Raw genomic sequence first — 25,910 nt, 5'->3', positions numbered from 1 at the left:
AGCATAAGGGATCAATTAAGCAAAAATAATTTAGAGATACTAGGACAAGATATAACCATGGTTCCCCAGCTTACTTATGCTTTAGTATATAAGGGATTTACCCTCCTAGAAAATGAGATTTCCAACGAGGATACAAAAATAATTTATAATAATATTGGATACTCTATCTCCAACATAAGTGTACTATTAAATTATTCAGTGATTCACCCTTTTCCGATATAAGAGACCCACCTTCAACAATAATTGTCTATATTTGGTCTAACTGTGATTTAATTTGTTACATGTTTTACCTATCATTTACTTCATTTCATTCATTAGCACCATACCACAACAGGTTGGTCCTTCTACCTACGGATGGGTATTTGATAAATAATTTTTCTATTCACAAATATTTTGAAACTAAAAAAAGGCCACTGCTTAGGAAATTTAAGCAAGGCCCTTTACATTTACAGGTGATATTTTGGTGTCAGCCGGCGTGGTAGCTTACCTAGGAGCCTTTACAATGCAATTTAGACAAAAGCAAATCGAAGAATGGGTTACACAGCTTATCGGCTACGGAATAGTCACGACAAGGGATTTTCAATTAACTGCGATTCTTGGCGAACCGGTCGTGATTAGACAGTGGAACATTTTCGGTTTACCAACGGATAATTTTAGCGTGGAAAACGCCATTATTATTTCGTAAGTAAAATTATGTGTAAAAGTATTAATTGGTATTATCTGACAAAACATACTTGACTATTAAAACATTCTATTTGACTTGAAAATACTCACTTTCCTCACGCGCCTATATAGTCCACCAATAGCATATTGATGGACAGATTTTAGTCTCTATTTTGTATTTTCGAGCCTTAAATGTGGTTGATTAATGTTGAATTAGTCGATAATTTGAGACGTGTGATATAAACTCTATTATTCAGTGCTCTTAAGTATTAAAATTTTATGATATAAATAGTATCACTTGTTGCTCAATATGATCCGATATGACACATTGGCCATTATATTAGAGAAATAATGCCGCTGTTCATTAGATGGTGCAAACTTAGGAGTGTTAGGTCAGGCAACCTAGCAGGCCATTCGATAAGTCCTCCCATCGAATGGCCTCCAATGTATGCACAGTGGTAGCATAATGTGGAGGAGCACCATCTTGCTGGAAAATTAGTTCCTCGTGGATGGATTTGAAAATCAGGGTGGTCAAATGTTTAAGTTTAGACGTCTCATTTGACTCTTTAACCTTTTGATCTATATTAAAGGTATCTTGGTTTTCCTCCAGTGTTTCTATTTCAGTATCATATTCGTTAATGCCTCTGGCTTGACGGACCTTTATTTTAATGATTTTGTTTATGCTATATGAGCTATCATCGTTTCTCTTTTTGCTTCGTTATTCCATCAACTGGAGAATCTCGTCGGTCATCCATAGTTTCTTTTTCATTTCATCAGGTTATAATAAGTCCTCTTTGATGTTCTTAATTTTCGTGCTGAGTTTACTCAATTAGTATTCATGGCTCGGGCCTGACAGAACTTCTTTTAGTTTCACCAGATCATAAGTTACTCTTACTACAATTAAACCAAGCATATGGTCCCAGGAGATATCTCCTACCCGTCCCTTTCCAACCTGCTTTGCCTTAAAATAACCCATATATATTGTTAATTCTTGTTTGGGCAATTCCTACAATATCTTTCTAATTTCGGCAAAGAATTATTGTACTCCCTCATCAGAGTATTGTGTCATTGACGCTTGAAATATATTTATATTAGTTGTTGTTATATTTAACTGTAATAATAGAATGATGTTATTGATAACTGTGATATACACCTAAAAAATGCAATAAAAAATGCAGGTGTAAAGACATTGAATAAAATTCATTTTGATACGCATCAGCAATGAGTATCAAAAAGGACGATTTTTTTCTCATTCATCTTTTGAACATAGCAATAGTACCACATGCTCACCATATTTAAAATACCTTATATAAATGATATCCTAATGTTAGTATTTGAAATTTACAGAAATGCCAGAAGGTACGCCTTAATGATTGACCCACAAGGACAAGCAAACAAATGGGTAAAAAATATGGAGAGACTAAACAATTTGGCAATTATACGATTGAACCAACCAGACTACGTGAGAATCCTGGAAAATGCCATACAATTTGGGCAACCAGTAGGTAATTCACGATAGTAACATAAATAAACTTAACATTGATATAATTCTCAGGTGCTTTTGGAAAACGTTGGTCAAGAATTAGATCCAATTTTAGAACCGGTATTAGCCCAACAAACTTTCAAGCAAGGTGGCGCTTTGTGCTTGAAACTAGGAGATTCTGTTGTGGAATACAGCCCAGATTTCAAGTAAATACAAAATTAAAAAATAAATTAAAAATGAAACCCTATATTGATTTTAGCTTGTATATTACGACAAAACTTCGTAATCCACATTACCTACCAGAGGTTGCTGTTAAAGTAACTTTGGTTAACTTTGTAATAACTAGTGCAGGTTTGGAAGATCAGTTATTAGGAATAGTTGTGGCCAAAGAACGACCTGACCTTGAGGCGGAGAAGAATGCACTTATTATCCAAGGAGCTGAGAATAAAAAGTAATAAAAGCTCAATGATAAATAATTTACAATATTATGACTGTCTTTTTAAGGTCTTTAAAAGAAATCGAAGATAAGATCCTTGAAGTATTGAGCACTTCTCAAGGCAACATTTTAGAGGATGAGACTGCTGTGACAATATTAAGTTCGTCGAAACAGTTGTCGAATGAAATTGCTGCCAAGCAAGCTGTGGCAGAAGTAACAGAAAAACAAATTGATAAGGTTAGATCCTCGATAATATCATACGAAAAATAAGCATTATTAAAACATTTTTAGGCTCGGTTGGAATATACTCCTATAGCGGTCCATTCAACTATTTTATTCTTCACTATTGCCGATTTGGCTAATATTGATCCCATGTACCAATATTCCTTGGTGTGGTTCGTGAATTTATTTAAAAGTACCATTGATAATACCGATAAGGTTGAAGATGTTGCTATGAGACTGGATGATTTAAAAAAGGTATTTTTTGAGATACGTTTTTTTTAATAAGTTCGTGCAAGTTTGTTTATTATACAATAAGAATGGTATATTAAGTTAAAATTAAATTTTAAAACATATTTAAAAAAAAAACTTAATATAAACTCTTTACATAAAACGGTTGATTCAAGCATGTTCAAACGACGTTACCGTTACTTTTTTCCTATTAATTTATTCATCTTTGTTTACACATTATCCAGTCATTACCCAAGCATAAAATCATAAAAGTACTAATAGAACGTGCACGCAAAATTTTTGTTTCAACACCTCAATCAAGAAATAAACCACCTCAAAAACTCCTTCCAGTCCAACGGATATTAGCTTGCTGAAATAGAGAGGGCCATAAGGCTTAAAACTTCTAAACTCGAGATCGGATGAACAAGTAAAGATTCGAAAGCATCCTTTATTCCCAAATTAACAGATTGAACAGGAAAGATCCGGAATAAATACGATATAAAAGCTCCCAGATAGGAAAGACGAGTCAAAGATAGATGACAGGCAGTAGAAAGGCAGAAATTGGACAATGAGGATTAACCAAGAGGACTGATGATGGATGACATAGACAATGGGACAACTCGTCGAGACGGAAACATGAACCATAGTTCAAATGAGAGAGACTAGCTAGAAGAAGTAGCTGATCTGGGCAACTTGAAAAAGCAATGAGACGACTCAGAAGAGCAAACTAGGCTATTCAAGGATTAATAGGCTCCCTGGAAAGGCCGTTGGACAACCTAAAGGGCTGTGGGGTCTAGACGCGTATAACGCGTATACCTGGAAGGATATTGAGAGAAACTAAATTATTTCAAATCACCATGGAACCACGACAAGGCGGAATGAGGATTCCATTTTGGATAATGGAGCGAGGCAACGATCTCGACGTTGGGACACACCGAAGATCGTTGTAGCTCTTGACGCACCTCATTCCCTATTCCAGGTCACGCATTTGGTAGAAGGTCTTAATAGCGAGGAAGATACACCAGGAAAACTAGGAGGCATGAAGAGGCCGAGGCCCAGGAGGGTTACCTACCAGATTTCTTCCCCAGAGTTATTCTATGTGGTCTGGTGCTTATAATATTAAAGCGTTTTCTATTAAGATAAACAACAAGCTACCAATAAACTTTCTTACCACTTTTTCAAGCTGTTCTAGTGCTCGCTCTTCGGTATTATCTTAAAAGCATTCATTGCATCAGTTTGAATCGAGTGCATATGTTCAAATTTGGTATCCTTTGCTCTTATTTTTAATCATAGAAATAGCCAAAAGTCACAAGGAGATATGTCAGAACTACTGGCTGGAGATGGTTGTTGAATCCTCGATAATGTACTAAAAAATGAGTAAAGAGCCAATCATTGTTTCACGAAAGCTGTGGCCGTTTTCTTCTTATTATTCTATAAATTCTTATTTTTAGAAAAAGTTTTGAAAAGATAGAAGTTTTTTATTTAAGCATGAAAAATGACATTGTTCATGTGGCTACCACGACTTGCGTTGCAATAGCCATTTCGATCAAACCAATTTTCCAGTACTTTTTCGATACAATTCCGATTTCGCGTTTCAAGTTTTCAATTATCGTTGGATGGTTGGCGTAATATTTCTCCCGACTAGCTACCGACAAAAAATAGACCAAAGGTCTTAAAGCGTAGCTCCGACGAGGCCAAACGACTTCGGAATTGCGGCTGATCATTTGATTTTCAAACATGCACTCCAGAAGTCCAATTGTTACGTAGGCTGTGTAGCAAGCTGTGCTAAACTGGTGATACCAAATAGGACGATATTTGCTCCATCCTCTTCAATTTTCGGAAATAAAAATTTATTGAGCATGGCTGGGTAATGCTCGCAATTGACGGTAACGGCAGCTCTTTGAACATTTTCGAAGAACAATTAGTTAATGATGCCGCCAAACCAAAAAACACATCAAACAGTGACTCGTTGTAAATGCATTTCAATTTCAATGATTATGTGTGGATTTCAAGAGAGCCCCAGAACTTTTTTCAAGCCCTCTCTTTAATTTCTCTTAATAATTTCATTCAGATAATAGAGAGATTAGAGCTAGAGAAGAATTAGAGCTTTCTTTTAAGAGAAAGAGCTCTTAAAATTCTTCCAGGGAAGTGCGAGAAACATTAAATTCATGAAAACAATGACGAGTTGAGGGGGATGGACGTTGATGCACATTTTGAGCAACAGCAGGAAAGTTCTCGGCTGTGCACATCGGACGAGAGTGGTTGGGTTGGGTTTTTTTTACCGCTTTTACAAACTCGTTTCAAAAATTGATTAACAAACTGACTTGAAAGCCAGTTACTTCTGCCGATTTTTTTTCCAAATTTCTAACGGCTTGGATTGAACACTCTCGACTTTGAAAGAAATTTTCCAATATTTTCCAATTTTGCTCGAGACTATAGCATCCCATTTCGTAAATATACAAACTTGGACTATATTTTCCATAAAAACATCCTGACATTTGAGTAGCCATAGTTAAAATTACAGCTGGCTCAAGTTCCAAACGCTTAATGGCCCACTCCTTCCTAGTCTTTTAAACGTATACGCTAGACTCATCTCCAAATCTTCATAATTTTGATAATCTCTGTACAAGTTTTTTCGATTTTAAAGCAAGATTGTATACATATTCGTTACTCCAGTTTTTTATTGTTGAGTGAACAGACCCCTCAGTGGTCAAAAACTAAAGCTTCCTGCGGATAACTAAAGAATTCACATAGTTGGTGTAGATTTACTGACTAAACCCCTATCCCACAGAGGTCACTCGATCCAAGGATAACTAATCTAAAGAACTGCAGATTGAGATAAATCGAATGTATCTTTGTAATTTATCTTAAATACAGGGTGTTCATTTGAAAACTTCCCACCACGGATTTATCAAAAACCACTGTTTAAGAAAAAAAACGCCGAAATACGTCAAAAGGTTTATTAAGGGGGACAACTTTCTAACCTAAAATAACTTCACCTTCTTTCACCCTCTGCCCCCCTGGGTCATCCCTTTCAAAATTTTAAATGGTAAGGGGTATCGAGTAATAGCTTGTTTAAACGGTCTTTCGAAGTCTTTTATTTTGACGTTTGATTTTTTTAAATCGGTCGATTCGTTTTCGAGAAAATTAGAAAAATCTTTGTTCAGATAGAAAACAAAAACATGAAAATATCAGTTTTTATTTCAATAAGTGTTCAAAATGTTGCCCGTTTTTGGTTAAACAATGATATAGGCGATGTTCAAATTCCTGACGGACATTTTCAAAAATGCGTTGACGAAGTTTATCCAAACTTTCAGGTTGGGGAGTAAACACAATAGATTTCAAATGACCCCATAGAAAAAAGTCTAACGGCGTTATATCAGGAGATCTAGCAGGCCATTCTATAGGCCCCCTTCGCCTTATCCATTTAGCTGGAAACTCGTCGTCCAAAATATATTTCCAGCAAGACGGCGCTCCTTCTCACTATGTTCTTCCCGTTCGGCAATGGCTAGACGACGAGTTTCCAGATAAATGGATAGGGAATTACATTTTACTTATTAAAGTAAGCTTATGTTGATGTGTTCTATAGCCTTAGGCATTTTTGTAACTTTTGTTATTATAAGAATTAATAAAAGATTATCTATATATCTATAAATTTAAAGAACTTTTTAATACAAATGCTAATATCTTCTTATAATTAGGCTTTTAGTGTATATTAGGTTAGGTTTGTTATAACTGTATATGGAGATATAATAAATAAATTCAAGTTAATTGAAATTAACTGTTTATCCAGTACATACTTTTTAGTTAGTTGTTCGTTCACCATCTTATCATTTTTATTGATATTGTTTTTAAACCACATTCTAAATTAAAACATATATGTCAGAGATTAGAATTATTGAAATAGGTATAATAAAAACCAAATGAGAGGGTTTCAATAACCTTTGATTTAATTTCAAAAATTTAAGCGAAGACCATCAATTTTATGATATTAGGATTCGTAAGATACACGTTTATGAGAAGAATAAAATACATATTTTAAAGTGCATGCATCTATTCCTGTAAGTTAATCGAAATGTAAATTTTAAAGAGATTCTTCAACAAGTGCAAGAAAATAGATATTAGAACTTATGCAACTATCTTTAATTCTTAACTAAATGTAACTTTCTATTTCGTTTTTGTAAAAATAAACTCCCAAAAATTTTAATTCTTTTGTTTCCTTACAATTGGCGCCACTGAAATTTGTCAGAGTGACCAACATCAAAAGGTGACAGTCACACAAAATGGCGCCATCTAGTGGTCATTTATTTTTCAATGGGTTGGCAGTCTAGGTATATTTATTAAGTTCGTGATAATGCTCCACGTTTATTAATTTACTAATCTGTCACGTCATAATCATATGACATTATGACTGTCAAACATGGCGCGCAATTCAAATCTTGCGTTTTTTTTATTGAAACACCCTTTAAAGAGTTTGACATCATCTGTAAACATTAGAATAGTGGAATTTTTCCTTGAAATTTTTCCCACCTCTGTTAAAAACTTTCCCTCCCAATGCATTTAAATTAAGGATCAATTTTTTATAAATTTTTAATGCCTTTAATAAATTTTTGAATACAAATTTTAATATCCTATAAATAAGACTTTATAAAGGCAAATTTTAATTGTATATGCATAACTAATAAATGAATTTAATTTAATTCAAATTAACTATTTACACAATATGTTTTAAAACAAGAATCTAATTCTTAAGGGGATAAATGTATAGAAATACACCATGGCTAAATTAAAAGTTAATTTTAAAATTCCCTTTCATTTTAGGCCATTTTTTAAAACTTTTTCTTGCCTACAAGACTTGCGCATAAAAAAATTACAAATATAATTTTTAGTTTTATTATTTTTCCTTATTTACATTGATTTATATAATAAATATTGAAATTCGGTAGATCCCTACCTAGAAATTATTTTTATTAAAAAAAAAGTGACTAAGTCATTGAAAATATGAGCAAATAGTAGATATTAAATATTTATTTTTTATGCGAAATCAAGGCTTAATAAATAAATATTTTTTGTTAAAGTTTAACACGCTCTGTCCTAAAAAATAAAGGGTTAGCTCGAAGGACCTAGTTTTCGCCTTAAAATCACCTAATGATGCCAATCACGATTCATTCATCTATTTCACTTATTTTGAACCACCCAAGTTAACAGTATTGCAATCTTTGTTATTTGCTTATTTATTTATCACTTAAACAAAAATAAATAAATAAAACAAATCGTAAACCCTTCAAGCTTGTACCATATATTTCCTTCACTATTGTTTAAGACACTCAGATACTGTCTAGCTTGCCATCCGCAGCGCACTTAAATAATGTTTATTCTGAATTCTCCGTTTATTTCCAGGTTTTCACATATCACTTGTATGTAAATATATGTCGTAGTTTATTCGAAAAAGACAAATTATTGTTCTCTCTCCTGTTGGGGGTAAATCTAATGAAAAGCCGGAACGAAATAGACTTAGCGGAATGGATGTTCCTGCTGACAGGAGGTGTGGGCCTGGATAATCCAAATGTCAACCCTTGCGATTGGCTCGTGACCAAGTCCTGGGACGAGCTTTGTCGGTTGAACGATTTGCCAAATTTCAAGTAAGTCGACTGGTTGTTTTTTTATTTATTTAGATGTTCATCAGGGAATTGACGTGACGTTGATCAATCACGGGTCTGTAATTAAATTGTCTTGTACATGAAAAATGTTTTATTTCAGCGGAATATTGAAACATTTCGTGCATAACTTGTCTCAATGGAAATTAATTTTTGACTCTGGTGAGCCTCAAGCCGTGCCGTTACCAAGTCCATGGAATGATAAGCTGGACGCCTTTCAGAAGTTGTTGGTGCTGAGATGTATTAGATTTGATAAAATTGTACCGGGAGTACAAGATTTTGTCACAGGTAATGAGCCGTCACTGAAACGATGGATGTGTATAATAATATTCATTGTTTAGGGCAGCGTTTGCTGCTCAACATTTAATTTACGATAAAAAATAGTTTATTGACTTAAAATTTCTCTATAAAATGAACTAATATTTGTAGGAAACTTTTCAGATAGAATTGATTGAAAGAAGGGCCATTATTAAGTACGGATCTCGCTTTTTGCGTTTTTATTACCTCTTAAGCAATTTGGCGGATAAAATTCAAATTTGTAATGGGCAAAGAAACCAGGTCCACCACTTAGGAAAAAACCCTGATGATGATTCTTTTATCTATAAAACGTTGAAAATATCTGCATCATATACCATTTTAAAGGCAATAAACTTTATTTTCACACGTGAAATATAAAGTTTAGGTCCGTATTAGAAAAATTATATTTAGTTCCTATCTGAAGTACTAAAGATTTCGTTAGACTGTAGCGTTTTTACCCGTTGGTTAGGTGTGAATTAGAGCACTCGATGCACAAAAGTAGTCAACTGATTTTTTTACATACTTATTAGACTACTAAACATGATAATTTTCAACTACTAGAAATATTTATTTACACCATTTTTATTTACGTCGAATTTAAATATCGCGCCAATATTCCGAACTGAACTGTCAACTGGCTTCCCAGCGGCAACGCGGTTCCTTGCATACTCTGCAGACCATGGCTCCGCAAAGTTCTTTAATCTTCTACGCATCATAGTATCATCGCAAGTAGCCCATTTTAAAGAGGAAAAATATAAATATGAGGGGAAAACTATAGTGCTATTATTAACAGCATTCCACTTAATATTAAAATAATTATTAATATTTTCCTGTATATCATAAAGAAAATTGACTATTGACCACAAAAATACACAACGCATTTCGGACCCTAAATCTATAAATAAGGTAGTATAATGATGTTCCAATACATCAGCAATCAGCTGATAGAGTTGATCATATGGTAAGTACATGATACAGTTTCGTGTCGTTTGGGGAATTTTTAAATGGATATTTTTCAACGACTGTATCATCAACCTTTATATTTATTGAGGTAAAGATTTATGATACAGTCATGGCAAGTTCGCCGCAAGGTATAAAGAGCAAATTAAATAATTTTAACTCACATCCTTTGGAAATTCTAAGAATGATCAGCTGCAGATTAATTTAATCGGATGGATCTCTGGTCACTACATTAAAGATGCGATGTGGCAAGGTTTCTTTAGAGCTCTATTTGTTCTGCTCCTGGATGTAGGCTTTTCCATTCCTGTCGAGCTTGAGCTAGTTGAACCTAGTTAAACTAAGTACTAAAACAAAGAAAAGTAGAGGAAGAACACAGAAGCGCTGGCTGGATGATATTAGAGAAAGCCTATTACCCGAAACTCAATCAACAAAACAGTAATCAAATGCTATAGTTCGATCTTAATGTTACTTTTCTATTCATATTTCTTTCAAAATGTATCGGATCAGTTATTATTAAACTTCTTCTGACATACGTGGCTATTGTTCGGACAGCAGGGCATGGAGAAAACAAAATCTTGAATGCACCTGGATAGGGCAACGCCTGCTGCCGATTTGGCCTCTGGATCTGGAACGTATTAGACTGGCCATGCTAAAATCTTTGTGATTGGAAGTAACTTTACGGCAACTGCGATATTTGAATATAAGGGCATAAGGTAGTCAGAGGGAAGTCGCACTAGTCGCAGAGCTCTAACAGGCAATAGCTCCAGAACAAACGATATTTTATAAAATTGGTTCAGAATGAAGTTAGGTGGTACAGGTTTTTGAGGTCGGATATATCAGCAGGGTACTTAACCTCCGAAAAGGTGGGCTCAAAGCTTGGACTGAAGTGTATATATGTCCTAAAGAAACTGACAAAGAAGGGTTGCAGGGTTGATCCTGTAAGGATGACCGATAATTTAGGTAATGTTGGTAACGAGAACTGCCTTTCTAGCTTGAAATCCCAGAAACTGCCGATAACGATTTTACCGTTGCTTAAGGTGGAAATTAAAACACTCGATGCACAAAAATAGTCAACTAATTTATTTTACACGTACACACTAAATGATCACTTAATATTACTAGAAATATATCTGATCTACTTATACCTATATCTGATTTAAAAGTCAAATGTGTGCCAATATTTCGACTTGACCTGACTTCCAGGCAATGCGAGCTCCTTATATAGTCGGTATACCATGGTTCCGAAAAATTATGAAACCTTCCACGCGTCTCCAGAGATGGCGTACAGTGTGCTCGCTTGCCTCACCTCGATGATTCCGGAATGACGAAGCACAGCTGATATTCGCGGCATTACCGATATCATTACAGTATTAATGAATGAGCCTACCCAAATCCTTTAAGATAAGCACGACTATTCCAGTCTATAAAAGTGGTGATAAGCTTTGTGTCCCAAACTATAGACCTGTTTCCCTGACCTCAGTAGTCTCGAAAAGTGTTGAGTGACTGCTTACTCTACGCATACTTTGAATGCAAGTCTATTCTACCTTTCCGAAATTCAGATTCCCACAGCAACTACAGAAGCTGTGGGATTGCTTTGTGATTATACAGTCAGGGCTTTGAGGAGAAAACTTTTGTGGGTTCAGTTTTCTGTAAGCTTTCCAAAATCTTTGACTATGTATTTCATTGCATTTCACTAAAGAGGTCTCTCTATAGGTCTGTAGTAAATAAATCGAGAATCAAATTTCTTATAAGATGTCATACTGAATTTATTCTACCTATCTTTAATTTTCTTCTGACATATGAAGATATCCTTCGGGTGGCCGTGCATGGAGAAAAAATTTCTGATGGAACTGAGTCTCTATCCAGTTGCAATGCCTTGTATGTCTAAGCATCACAAGATCTGCAAACGGTCCCAACTAGAGCTCTTGAGACTCTAGTCTAGCCTTTTAGATACAATTTGAGGTTATAAGGACTACGTACACATGACATGTCCTTCGGGAACTACGGACCAGCTGGATTAGCATTGTTGAAATCTTTTTGGCTAGCAAATACTAATACTAACTGCGACATTGGACTATAAGGGCATAAGGCAGGCAGAGAGGAGTCGCAGGGCTCTTATAAGGCCTGCATTAGTAAACAGTAGGACCATCTGATACAAGACTGCTCCAGAATGAACGTAGCTGGTGCAAGGCTTCTGAAGTGGGATATACCAGCAGGACCCACAAGCTGAAAGAACGCGTTACTGTCTTTCGAACTGCTCTGAAGCATAGTCGTGTCTATTTCCGACCGATAAACTAAGCTACAAGCTTCTACTGGAATGTATAAATGCCCATTATGCTGATAACGAAAAAGTCTTTCTACCTTAGAATCGGAGAAATTTCTGATAGGCCCCAAACAAATTTTAGTAATTTTACCGTTTATTAAGGTGTAAATTAAAAGACTCAATGCATCACGTAAGACTAGTAGAAATATTTATTAACACCTTATTTATTTACTACTATATATGTCCAATTTAAATATCGCGCTAATATTACGAACTGTACTTGAACTGAAGTGTTAACTGGCCTTACAGCGACGACGCGGCTCCTTATATACTCGGCAGACCACTGATCTGAAAAATTCGGTCAACTTCCACGCGTCTCCAGAGATGTCGTGCGGTGTGCCCCTTGTCTCAATCAGCTGATATTCGCGGCGTTCTCAAGGTCGTTACAATATAATCGGCACAGTTAAAAGTGTAGCACTTGCGCCACTTAAGAGTCTGTTCAATAGTAACACACTTAGACAGAAACGCTTGGTCTAAAACAGGCTAAGGCATACCTGTACATAGCTGGGCTCTCTACCTATCTCAACAGACAACTACTGCGCCTAAAGATATGCAAAATATGACTGGCAGTAAGTCTCAAAGTCACTTAAGACACCATCTCTTTATCTCAGGTATTTCGGACAACCCAGATTGCTGTTGGTGTTAAGAGGAGAAAGAAGCTGCATAGCTGATCACTTCATAGAGGAGTGCCCAGCACTCACCCAAATTAGAGTTAAATACAAATATACAAATATAATAATTTATACAAAACTACAATCAAAATAATTTTCAATCAGCAAAATATCACAAACTTATTATAAGTCAAGAGCCTCATTCTGTAACATTTATTTTTTAAAGCAAAAAAAAAACTCGACCTTGATTTCGGTTTTAGGGAAATTGGGTAAACAGTTCGTCGAGCCGCCCCCCTTTGATCTGACCTCATCGTTTGCGGACTCCCACTGCTGTATCCCGTTAATTTTCGTGTTGACCCCGGGTGCAGATCCTACGGCCGTTTTATTAAAATTTGCTGACGACCAAGGCTTTGGAGCAGCCAGGCTCTTTGCCCTGTCGTTGGGGCAAGGTCAAGGTCCCATCGCCGTCAAACTAATCGACGAGGGGGTCAAAAATGGTACTTGGGTCGTGTTGCAAAACTGTCATTTGGCTAAGAGTTTTATGCCGACCCTAGAAAGAGTAAGTATACTTGACTAATGAAGTTTTAAAGACGCAAGCCTTAATTGACGCATTATATGGTGAATGAATTACAAAAATTTAAATAGATTTGTGAAAATCTCACACCCGATTCGACCCACCCCGACTTTCGTCTCTGGTTAACGTCTTATCCAGCGGACCACTTCCCTGTGCTGGTTCTACAAAACGGCGTAAAAATGACCAACGAGCCTCCAAAAGGCCTAAGGGCCAATATTACACGTTCTTACATGAGCGACCCTATTTCTGACCTCGAATGGTTTGAAAACTGTAAACAGCCTTTGGCGTTCAAGAAACTGTTGTACAGCTTATGCTTTTTCCATGCTGTAGTTCAGGAAAGACGGAAATTCGGACCATTGGGTTGGAATATACCTTACGAGTTTAATGAGACAGACCTGAGGATTAGCGTGATGCAATTACAGATGTTTTTAAACGAATACGAGGTAATTACATTCCGCTTAAGTAATTTTCTTTTGAATTTGAAATAAATATCGTTCATTTAATAGGATATTCAGTTTGATGCTTTACTGTACTTAACTGGGGAATGTAATTATGGTGGAAGAGTTACAGATGACTGGGACAGAAGAACCCTTAATACGATATTAAGGAAATTTTACTGTCCTAGCTGTGTCGAAGAGGAAAATTATGCTTATGATCTGAGCGGTATGATTTTTCGTAATTAAAAATAGTATTATACCGTCTTTTTTTTATTAGGTGTATTTTATTGCCCCGATAAAACCGAATACGACGAGTTTATGAACTATACGAAATCGCTCCCTTTGATCACTCATCCGGGAGTATTCGGTATGAACGAGAACGCCGATATTATGAAAGATCAGCAGGAAAGCAATTTGCTCCTCAGTAGCACTTTACTTACACAGGTATATTGCCTATTTATTCTCTCTTATCGGTCTTTTGTTCGGAAAAGTTACACTTGAATAGAGTTGGTTTTCTTTTTTAGCTTCATTTAAATTCAGTTGAGTGAAAAGTATCGTAAAAAAACAATTTCGCTATTTTCGTTTAATTAGTATTAATGATTTCTTGTTTGTTTTTTATTCGCAACTATTAGGATCGAGTGGTAAGTGGTTAGGTTGGTAGTTTAAGATAAAATTTAATGCTAATAACCAAAATATTAAATTTTATGCCTGAATAGGATCTTTATAAAAAGAAGGTAAGGGGTATAAAAATAAAATTAAAACAACATGTTAAATAACATAATATTATTCGTAGCTGCTGGAAAGGGTAAGTTGACTATTGGCTTGTTTTATGTTTAATCATTTTTAAATTTATTCAGTTCAATTCTGTATATAATTTTATTATATTATTTATGTCTTTATTTACTTTGGTATAATACAATAAAAAATGGAAAACAAATTATTTTATTTTGACGTTTTAGAATTGTCACTGTCGGTTATTTCTTCCATGCTTTCTTTTGTGCGTTTGCAACCATCGAGGTTCAATTATTGTATTAAAGTTACTTCTTTATGAAACCCTACAAAAAAAGTCTGGATTTTTGGGTTGACATGAAATATCGTCTCTCTGCTGATAACATAACAATATTCCTCTCTAGTGATTCAGTAGTGAATTAAAATAATCGATACACAAAAATAGTTAACTGATTTAGTTACACACTTACAACTACTAGAAATATTTATTTTCACTTTATTCATTTACTACTAATTATGTCCGATTTAAATATCGCGCCAATATTTCGAACTGCACGGCACTGAACTGCCAACTGACACACAGCGGCTCCTTATATAATCGGCTGACCATGATTCCGGAAGATTCGCTGACCTTCCACGCGTCTCCCGAAACGTCGTGCGGTCTGTCACTTGTGTCATTCCGGAATGACTGAGATGCCGCTCGTATTCTCGGAGTTTCCAATATTTTAAAAAGAGAAAAATTATATTGATGGAAATTGTTAGAACAGAAAATTGACAATTTTTAATATTAGATATTTTGCAAAATAAGTATATAATATCGATATGTGTATACCCTACTTTAAGGTGTCACTCTACACTGAAAATACTTTATTTGTATATAAAAAAAAAAACAATTCTAACTAAAAAATTGCGAGAAGATCACATAGTTTTCTTAAATAAAAAAGATGGTTTCACGATTTTTAGAACCGGTGACGCATGTCATTAAGCATGCCAGGAGTGGTAAAAAAATGTAATTAGTATATCTTCTCAGGAATTTAGGAGAATATGTCAGTTTTCACATTTTAATGTCTTTCTAGAGGCTGATATAATATGATAAACTGTTTAGAAGCCCGTTTTAATGGCATTTGCCATGCAGTAGATTTTTTTTAGTTGGTGACAGTAAGCTGCCTCATATTTCTTGTAAGGCTTCATCTAAGAATGTTTGTAGCGATTAAGAGCAACTTTGTTTGTTATCATAGCCATTCAAGTAACATTTCACTCTGTTAAAGAAGAGAGTATGGTTTAGTTCTCAAAACGCTTTCACGTCGAAATAGAGATCGTCCGAAAAGTATTCAAGGCTCGATAATTTTATCTTCATCTCTGGTGCGTTGCTTTTAATTACCCCTTCCGCACTTTGGATATATTTATTCTGCTTCTTCTTCTTCTTCTTTTTCTTATCGTTAACATTGTTCACTATAGCTCAATAATTTTTGCAATTGCCCCTCATCTGCTGTTAGGGTAACTTCAAGGAGAATTGTAATCATACTCATGACTATCTGGACTTCATGCTTTTGAGATTACCTGACCAAATCGATAAGATCTCTATTGATTAATACTATCTTGGCATTTGAAGTATGCTATATCGCAATTTTGATTTTGCATGATCTGATATTGCTGGTTTACATCACTCCTATGCCAGTCTTTTTCTTGGAGAACCTCTATATCTTGAAAAATTTAAACTTGTCTTAAGAAAAGAACTTTATATTTCTATTGGGCTATTGGATAACGCTCTTAATATTTGTAATTAAGTTTTCCCAAATAAATGAGTCAATTTGTTGTGAAACTCGTCGGTATCATCTGTCTACATACTATAGGGTTTCCATTAGTTTAGCAAGTTACACCTATTCAACTCAAACATCAAAAGCCGTTCTAATATCATTTATCTACGAGACATCATCTGGAGAAACAAACGCAGTTAGGATCTATAAATCATTAAGTCCAGTATAATAGAGGCCAGGGTAATGTAAGCTAGTCTAATCAATCACAGTAGTAGGTTAAAGTAAAAAAGTTGTATTGAACATCCCCCATTATGGAAGGCACGTCAAAATAATGTTACCTGAAATAACGAAGAATAAATGAAGTAATGAAGAATGAAAAAATAACGAAGATATTGTACTGAGACTGCACTATACTTAAAGATCCGCTGATGAGTAATAATAGACCTATCAATAATACGAGTAATTATGATCGAGAACATAAAGCGACTGCAATGAAATGAAAATAAATATAATAATATATGACTGCAACTAACTACAAGCTGGTGCAAAAATCGGCACCCAGTAAAGTGCATTTAAATTATCCATGAGAATTAAACCGAAAATAAATTTAAGTGTTATTTTTGAAAGCCTGTGATTTGCAAGAACACGAAGCTGTTGATAGTTTCTTATCTATTGAGGCCATATATTTAATAAAGCAATTTATCTAATAAATAATTTGGTTTACATTGCAACATGCAATCTACTAGTTATATAACACCCTATCAAAAAGTTGATAAAACTAGCAAACTACTTATTACTCTTATGTCACTGAATTTATTTGCGGTAAGGTATATCAAAACCTTAATGTGATATTGCTGATTTACATCCCTCCTATGCCATCCTTCCTGAGAACCTCAATATCTTATATACGAGGGTGGTCCCAGAAGTACCCGGCCTGACCTAGAGATGTCGGTAGTAGTTTGAAAAATATCAGTGTATTAGAAAGTATACAATCTATAAAGCATATGTTTCAAGTTTGAAGATGCCACGTTGTTTAGTATTTGTTTGGCAGCCATCAATAGTGAACGTTTTCAGTGAATTTGTGAAAATGGAGAAAGTTGGTCATCGTTATGTGATACAATACTTTTATTTGAAAGGCCTCAGCGCAACCAATATAAAAGCTGAACTGGATTCTACTCTGGGTGAGTCTGCTCCTTCGTTAACAACAGTAAAATATTGGGTAGCAGAGTTTAAACGAGGCCGTACGAACTGCCAAGACGAGCATCGCAGTGGTCGACCAAATGAGCGGACGACTCCAGAAATTTTAAAGAAAATTCACAAAGTGGTACTGGATGATCGTCGACTGAAAGTGCGCGAGCTAGCGGACATAGTAGGCATTTTAAAAAGTGCGGTACATCGCATATTAACTGAAAATTTTGACATGAGAAAGCTGTGTGCAAGATGGGTGCCGCGTTTGTTCACACTCCAGCAAAAACAGTGTCGTGAAGATGTTTCAATTGAGTGTTTAGCGAAATTTAATAGCAACAAAGCAGAATTTTTGCGTCGTTTCATACCCATGGATGAAACATGGGTCCATCACTTCACACCTGAGACAAAAGAACAATCAAAACAATAGACTCAAAAGGGAGAAACGGCTCCAAAGAAGGCGAAAACCGTTTCATCTGCAGGCAAGGTCATGGCGTCGGTTTTTTGGGATGCGTGAGGGATAATTTTCATTGACTATCTGGAAAAAAATAAAATTATCAACGGCGTGTATTATGCGTACTTATTGCAACGTTTGAGCGAAGAAATCGAGCAAAAATGACCGCATTTGGTTAAGAAGAATGTATTGTTTCATCAAGACAATGCACCAGCTCACAAATCCGTTATTGCAATGGCCAAAATTAACAAATTAAAATTTGAATTGCACCTCAGGGTGCATGAGGTGCATTCACCAGATTTAGCCCCCTCAGATTATTTTCTGTTATCAAACTTAAAAAACTGGCTCAGAGGTCAAAGATTTTCCAACGATGAAGAAGTAATGTCTGCAGTTAATGGCTATTTCGAGGCGCAAGAGAGTTCTTATTATAAAAAGGGTATCGAACTTATAAAACATCGCTGGGAAAAGTGTATAGAGCTGAAAGGAGATTATGTTGAAAAATAAATACTTTTTTTTTCAAAATTTTCGTGTTTCCTTTCTTGGGTCGGGTACTTCTGGGACCACCCTCGTATTAAAACCTTTTTTAAGAAAAGAAACAAACTAGATAATGTTCTTAATATTTGTAATTACGTTTTTCCAAATTAATGAGTTAATATTTTAGTTTGTTGCAGAATTCATCTGTTTAATCTGTCTACATAATATAGGGTTTCCATTAAATTTAGCAAGTCACAAATATTCAACTCAAATATTAACCCGCTTTAATATCGAGATACTTACGAGACCTCATCTGGAGAAGAAATACACGAGCATGAAAACAAGAGCAGAAAATACAATAAGAACAGCAGCAAAGCGGGTTTAAGAATTATAACGGAACACACTTGACGATAGGAAAAGAAGAGAGGAAATTATAGATATCTCTAAGTCGCTTATGTTGTAAGATGGGTTAGAGCAAAAAGAAGAGTTTGAAGACCAAAAACCCAACAGCTCTAGACTCCCCGGAGACCACCAAACCAATGGTAACAAAGCTGGACATCAACATCGCAGGACTAAGCAGTGAGAGAAAAAACACAGAATTTAGTTCTAACGTGCGAAGAAGATAGATATAGATATAGATTTTTGACATCCTTATTGCAAAATACTTCATCTATCTTTATTGTAAATTCAACTCTCTAGTAACATTCATTTAATGAATATGAGACCAGGACGACTCCTTAAGTTGACGTGAATTTTAGATGGAAAACCCTCAAGGAACGAATAACAGAGATTTTCCCCAACTTGAATCATATTATTTCGTAAAAAAATATTTACTGTCTAGATTTTTACTCGCTATAAAAAAAATTATTATTTACTGCAATTTAGACGGTTACTTCAATTAGTCACCCATTTACTAATTAATTCTTACACAACTACTAGGACGCCATGTCAGCATCAAGTTCATCAAAATCACCCGACGAAATTGTAATGGACGTAGCAAACGCCATCTTGGCCCAACTACCTGCTGACTTTGATCGTGACGCTGCTATGGAAAAATACCCAGTTTCCTATTCTCAAAGTATGAACACCGTATTAGTTCAAGAGATGAACAGATTCAATGTTCTGTTGGCGATTATTAGAAGTAGCTTGAAAAACGTGCAAAAGGCTATAAAAGGTCTTATTGTGATGTCGTTGGATTTAGAGGAAGTTGTCACCAGCATGTTAACGGGAAGGATACCTGGCATGTGGGCAAAGAAGTCTTACCCCTCATTGAAGCCCTTGGGAAGTTACATTAGTGATTTTCTTCAGAGGTTGTCCTTTTTACAGGTAATGATTTAAAAAATATATCATAATAATACTACTAGGAAAAAATTACTTATCTTTTAGCTGTGGATGGATGAGGGTGCACCAGCAACTTTTTGGTTATCAGGGTTCTTTTTTACTCAAGCTTTTCTTACTGGAGCTCAGCAAAACTATGCCAGAAAATACACCATCCCTATAGACTTGTTGACATTCGATTATGAAGTATTCATTTAATCTTATTTACTAAATTTCTGTTAAAAACCATATTTCTATAGGTTCTTAAACAGTCATCATTTACAAAACCTCCCGAAGATGGAGTATATATTTACGGCCTCTTCTTAGATGGAGCAAGATGGAACAGCGACTTAATGATCCTTGACGAGTCTCTGCCAAAAGTTTTGTATGATGTGGTGCCTTATGTAAGTTTCACATTATTAAAGTGCTATAAATTAGTGATAAATATTTCTCCAGATTTGGTTAAAACCTTTAAAGCGGGACGATTTGGCAGATCGCCAAACTTACGTATGTCCAGTTTATAAAACAGCGGAAAGAAGGGGCGTGTTATCGACGACTGGGCATTCTACAAATTTTGTCATAGCTATGATGCTACCTACCGTACAGACACAAGCTCATTGGATAATGAGAGGAGTAGCTATGCTGTGTCAATTATCTCAGTAATGTGTGGTGTCACTTTTTTATAATTTTTTACCTTAATATTTAGTTTTATTATATATTGATTAATGAAAATATATTTAGATTCATTATTCAACGTGGTTTTTTAATGTAAATTTATTCAGAAAGTCTAAAGCAAAACAGACCTTGTTTGTTTCTTAAACATAAAAAAATATATTTTATGAAACCCCTTTTATAGTAAAAAGAGTTTTGTTGTTGTGGATCAAATTTGCATTTTATTGGAATTTTCTAAATTACCAAATTTAGATAGGTGCTCTGGTTATAGTACAGACTGATGTGGATAAAGTTTTCTTTACACCAAAGTGGAATATTAAATTTAATCAAAACATATTTTTTGTATGTAATATAGAAGAGTATTCAAAAATATTATAGCTGTGTAGCGTGGGTCTTCCTGACATTTTTTTAGTCTATAATAAGCTGGAATGAACAAGTTTTCTATCTTGTCTCATAGCTGTGGACTTCCCTTAGCGTGCTTACAAGCCCATACCGGCTTTTAATCGGTTAGTCTTTCTCTGTAATCCAAAAAGTCTGGCCACTAATGGAGATTGGTCAAAGGGAGCAGTCAAGTATTACGTAATACACTTTTTAGGGATTTTTTATCCCCCTGTCCCTCCTCCTAACGCATCGTAACAAACAGACTGATTCTCTCATCCCTCCCTGGTGGGTGACCTAACGCATTTTTAAAAAAAAATTATCCAGCCTTAGTCTTCGGTGAAGTGATACTTCAAAAAATACTTGTTTTTCATGAAAGTGTTTATGTTGTTCAAAGACTGATATCTACATGTGTAACCGCTACTATGATAATTCCTATTTGAACTGTTATTCAAACCTTCGCTAAACGATGAGGATTTAATGGTTCGAATACTAGAATATTAACCTCTTGTGCTTTGTGTGTACTATTTCTTACCATTACTAAAAAATATCCTTTATTGGTTACGAGCATAATAATTAATTTTTATGATACTGGCATTTTGTCCCTGAAGTAGACAACAATTCTGCGTCATACATGATTAGAAGACTCGACGCTACAGAGGATGAAACATGAGTAGTTACAATCATTAGATCAACATCATCTCTTTCAAGTTATTCGGCATCTCCAAAGTTCTCTTCATCATTAACAATGGAGCTCATTGTTGGATCATTAACAATGGAGCTCATAACAAGTAGTTCATTTGCTCATTGTGCGACGATACTTAAGGGCCTAATTTTTGCCTTAATTGCAAGAGTTAGTTTGTGCGTCATAGAAGTATGTTGCTTGGGTATTTTTTGAGATAAGAAGTATAGACCACATTTGTTGCATTTCTTGAGTTCACTCTTAACAGAAGGAGTAGAGTAGAGGTCATAGGGCATGTAAAAGAAATCTCCGAAATCGGCTGACATATTGAACGAGTCTGTCTAACAGTAAAGTTAATCTATAGGTGCCTTTCTGGGACAATGTTGCTGTTTCTAAATCTTGACTGAAGTTAATTTTAACAAAAGACATGGAGTTGGCAGGAATCTTTCACGAATAACTTTTTTAATTGCATTTCGTGGCTGGCTGTAGCAGGAATCATCTTTATATTTCACAACTTGTAACAAATACTGGGATTTATGAGCATGCTTATCGTACCAAGTTTGATGTTTGACCGAAGGATCTTCGTGATCTTGATTTTTGGTTTCAGCTGTGACATCGTAACCATCGATTTTCAACTCACTCCAAGCTTATGAAACTGTTTCGCCAGTTGGTTGAAAATTCTGCCTTCCGATATCCATATCGATCGAAGTTTCTTTGGAATCCAGATGCAAACTGTTCGCGTGGCTAGATAACTCGTGAGAGATGTTTGCTAAGAGCCCAGTGGCACTATGCTCAGGAGCATTGGTAAACATGTAAATGGCATCCAAATTGTATTTTAGGAAATGTCGAACTGCGTGATTCTTCAATTTGCAATAACGCAGATTTTCATACTTAACCCCTCCATTGACAAAAACAGTTCTTATGGATTTTCAACATTTTATTAATAGGGTTCGCTTTATCTGCTTCAGTTTTTATACATTTTATTTTCAAAAGGTGCAGAAAATGGATACTGAAATAAAGTATACCAGGGAGAACTTTAACACTTTTGCGTTACGTAACCTAGGGCTCCATTTCTAAAATTCCATTTGATTTCTATAAATATGAAATTATATGCTTTCAGAAAAACTGTAAGAATAATCTTGGAGACAAATTGAGAAAAATTTTGCACTATTTTACTACAATACCCATCTCCATGATGACTTAATAATTTAATAAGATTCCTCACTAAAGTCAAATTTTTCTACTGTGTGTATGTCAATGTGTAGTTTCCTCGGTGATTTTTAAGGTTTCTTTGTTTGTTACCATATGAGATATATTCTAGAAGTTGACAGTAGATCCTGCCATCTTTATGAGTTTGCAATACACGTTTTATCTTCTATTCAGTCTAATACTCTAGAAATCTTTGCCGCTTCATCCGTTGTAACTCCAGTAGAAGCAGATATTACATTAGGAAGATTTTGTTACTGTCCTCGTACTTTGACGAATTCTGACTACCCGACTGGCCTCATTGTTTTAAGCATTAAGTTTTAGTTGTCTTTTCATCTGCAACTTTGAAACTTCTCTTAAAGTGTGCTTTCCATGATAGATGTGTTTAACTTTTAAGCGTAGTACGACTGACTCAGTCTTTTCCTTGAGTTTCGTATATTAGAGGGTTGAAGTTGGCTTTATACGGAGAGGTATCATGGTCCAATTAATAAGTGGTCCAGCACTCAATGTAAAAGTATAGGGACACATTCTGAATCGGGCAGCGTATGACCAGATCTGCATGGTTTTTAAGCAAATGGCATCAATTGCTACATTGGGTCAGAACCGACATTAATTTCGAAAAGTAGAGGCCTAAAATAGGTCGAAATGATTGGAAAATGGTATCGACGATATCCGGCAACTTTGAATTTTCCGAATATGTGCTTATCTTTTATCGATTTATCTTTATTGAGCTAAAAAAATTCACCGTGTGATGACGTTATACAGATTTACATTTTCAGGGTAATGGGCGGAATAAGGACAGCTATATGATTACGAATATAAATAAAGCATGCAAACGAATGAGGCTAATTTTATAGAATGAGTATTAGTGGGAGTAGAAGGGTAGTGTGGGAAAAGGACGAAGGTCTGAGCTATACTATTGTTATTTTTATTGTTATTACAAAAAAGTAATAGTAGATGTCAGAAGGTATCTGAAAGAAATTTTTGAAATCGGCTGACATATTAAACGAGTCTGTCTAACAGTGAAGCTAATGTGTAGGTGCCTTTCTGGGGCAATGTTGCTGTTTCTAAATCTTAACTGAAGTTAATTTTAACAAAAAACATGGAGGTGGCAGGAATCATCTTAGGTGCAGCAGGAACAGGAATCATCTTTTCATTTCACAACTTGTAACAAATACTGGGATTTATGAGCATCGTACCAGGTTTGATGTTTGACCGAAGGATCTTTGTGATCTTGATTTTTGATTGCAGCTGTAACATCGTAACCATCGATTTTCAACTCACTCCAAGCTTGTGAAACTGTTTCGCCAGTTCATTGAAAATTCTGCCTTCCGAGATCCATATCGATCGTAGTTTCTTTCGAATCCAGATGCAAACCAAAGTGTTCACGTGGTTAGATAACTCGTGAGAGATGTTTGCTAAGAGCCCAGTGGCACTATGCCCAGGAGCGTTGGTAAACATGTAAATAGCATCCAAATTGTATTTTAGGAAATGTTGAACCGCGTGATTCTTCAATTTGCAATAACGCAGATTTTCATACTTAACCCCTCCATTGACAAAAACAGTTCTTATGGATTTTCAACATTTTATTAATAGAGTTCGCTTTATCTGCTTCAGTTTTTATACATTTTATTTTCAAAAGGTGCAGAAAATGGATACTGAAATAAAGTATACCAGGGAGAACTTTAACACTTTTGCGTTACGTAACCTAGGGCTCCATTTCTAAAATTCCATTTGATTTCTATAAATATGAAATTATATGCTTTCAGAAAAACTGTAAGAATAATCTTGGAGACAAATTGAGAAAAATTTTGCACTATTTTACTACAGTACCCATCTCCATAATGACTTAATAATTTAATAAGATTCCTCACTAAAGTCAAATTTTTCTACTGTGTGTATGTCAATGTGTAGTTTCCTCGGTGATTTTTAAGGTTTCTTTGTTTGTTACCATATGAGATATATTCTAGAAGTTGACAGTAGATCCTGCCATCTTTATGAGTTTGCAATACACGTTTTATCTTCTATTCAGTCTAATACTCTAGAAATCTTTGCCGCTTCATCCGTTGTAACTCCAGTAGAAGCAGATATTACATTAGGAAGATTTTGTTACTGTCCTCGTACTTTGACGAATTCTGACTACCCGACTGGCCTCATTGTTTTAAGCATTAAGTTTTAGTTGTCTTTTCATCTGCAACTTTGAAACTTCTCTTAAAGTGTGCTTTCCATGATAGATGTATTTAACTTTTAAGCGTAGATACGACTGACTCAGTCTTTTCCTTGAGTTTCGTATATTAGAGGGTTGAAGTTGGCTTTATACGGAGAGGTATCATGGTCCAATTAATAAGTGGTCCAGCACCCAATGTAAAAGTATAGGGACACATTCTGAATCGGGCAGCGTATGACCAGATCCGCATGGTTTTTAAGCAAATGGCATCAATTGCTAAATTGGGTCAGAATCGACTTGTTAAGTATAATAAAAAAGAAAAACTATTATTCCTTAGCAGCGACATCTATTTCCTTCTATCCAGGAGATATTTTGGATCTAAAGAAATGACAGGTGTTCGCTATAACGCGTGCAATCTTGTGCAAAACATTACCATTATTAGTGTAACTACACTAAAATAGCAAACGTCAAATCAAATCAATTGTAACCTCCAGAAATAGCTGCAAGCGAAATATTAATGAATGCAAAGAGAGTCACAACAACAGGATCAAAAACAAATTGCTAAACTGCCCAAATGGAACAAGATCTTTCTGGTCGGTATCGAAAGCCGTTAGTCAAGGATTTGCTAAGTCGGCCTTGCCATCCCTAACAGCAGATGATGGTTTTATCGGGGTAACAGCAAGGGAAAAAGCCAACTTACTGGGTAAACTCTTCGCGTCCAATTTTACTCTGCACTCGCAAGGCAAAACACCGCCATATTTGCCAAGGGTGAATTCATCGATGGGAGAAATTTCGTTTTCCCAACGAATTATAAATAAAATTCTTAAATGCGTACACACCAACAAAGCTTCTGGACCCGATGAAATTCCAGCCCTAGTACTAAAACGTTGTGCAGACGAATTGACTCCTCCCTTATGTAGACTGTTCACGGCATCGTATAAGCAGGGCTCATTTCCAACAAGCTGGAAAACTGCTCAAGTGCAAGCTGTACCCAAAAA

General features: G+C 35.4%; 1 protein-coding gene across 1 annotated transcript in view; it reads left to right on the top strand.

The window, feature by feature from the left end:
• The window catches only part of LOC126745840 (dynein axonemal heavy chain 7), a 94,037-nt gene extending 73,476 nt beyond the window's left edge, over nt 1–20,561 (top strand). The window contains exons 42-57 of the mRNA XM_050453859.1: nt 453–681; nt 2,011–2,164; nt 2,219–2,352; nt 2,406–2,597; nt 2,651–2,819; nt 2,874–3,059; nt 8,433–8,674; nt 8,793–8,977; nt 13,141–13,439; nt 13,526–13,897; nt 13,961–14,117; nt 14,169–14,335; nt 19,430–19,816; nt 19,877–20,014; nt 20,068–20,211; nt 20,264–20,561. Coding sequence (XP_050309816.1) covers nt 453–681; nt 2,011–2,164; nt 2,219–2,352; nt 2,406–2,597; nt 2,651–2,819; nt 2,874–3,059; nt 8,433–8,674; nt 8,793–8,977; nt 13,141–13,439; nt 13,526–13,897; nt 13,961–14,117; nt 14,169–14,335; nt 19,430–19,816; nt 19,877–20,014; nt 20,068–20,211; nt 20,264–20,470 — 3,362 coding nt within the window. The 3' untranslated portion in view covers nt 20,471–20,561. The remainder of the gene's footprint in view (nt 1–452; nt 682–2,010; nt 2,165–2,218; nt 2,353–2,405; nt 2,598–2,650; nt 2,820–2,873; nt 3,060–8,432; nt 8,675–8,792; nt 8,978–13,140; nt 13,440–13,525; nt 13,898–13,960; nt 14,118–14,168; nt 14,336–19,429; nt 19,817–19,876; nt 20,015–20,067; nt 20,212–20,263) is intronic.
• The last annotated feature ends 5,349 nt before the right edge of the window (nt 20,562–25,910 follow it).

The sequence above is a fragment of the Anthonomus grandis genome, chromosome 16, assembly GCF_022605725.1.
Source record: "Anthonomus grandis grandis chromosome 16, icAntGran1.3, whole genome shotgun sequence".
NCBI lineage: Eukaryota > Metazoa > Arthropoda > Insecta > Coleoptera > Curculionidae > Anthonomus > Anthonomus grandis.
The sequence above is the reverse complement of the archived record's forward strand: the minus strand, read 5'-3'. Positions and strand labels throughout refer to the sequence as shown.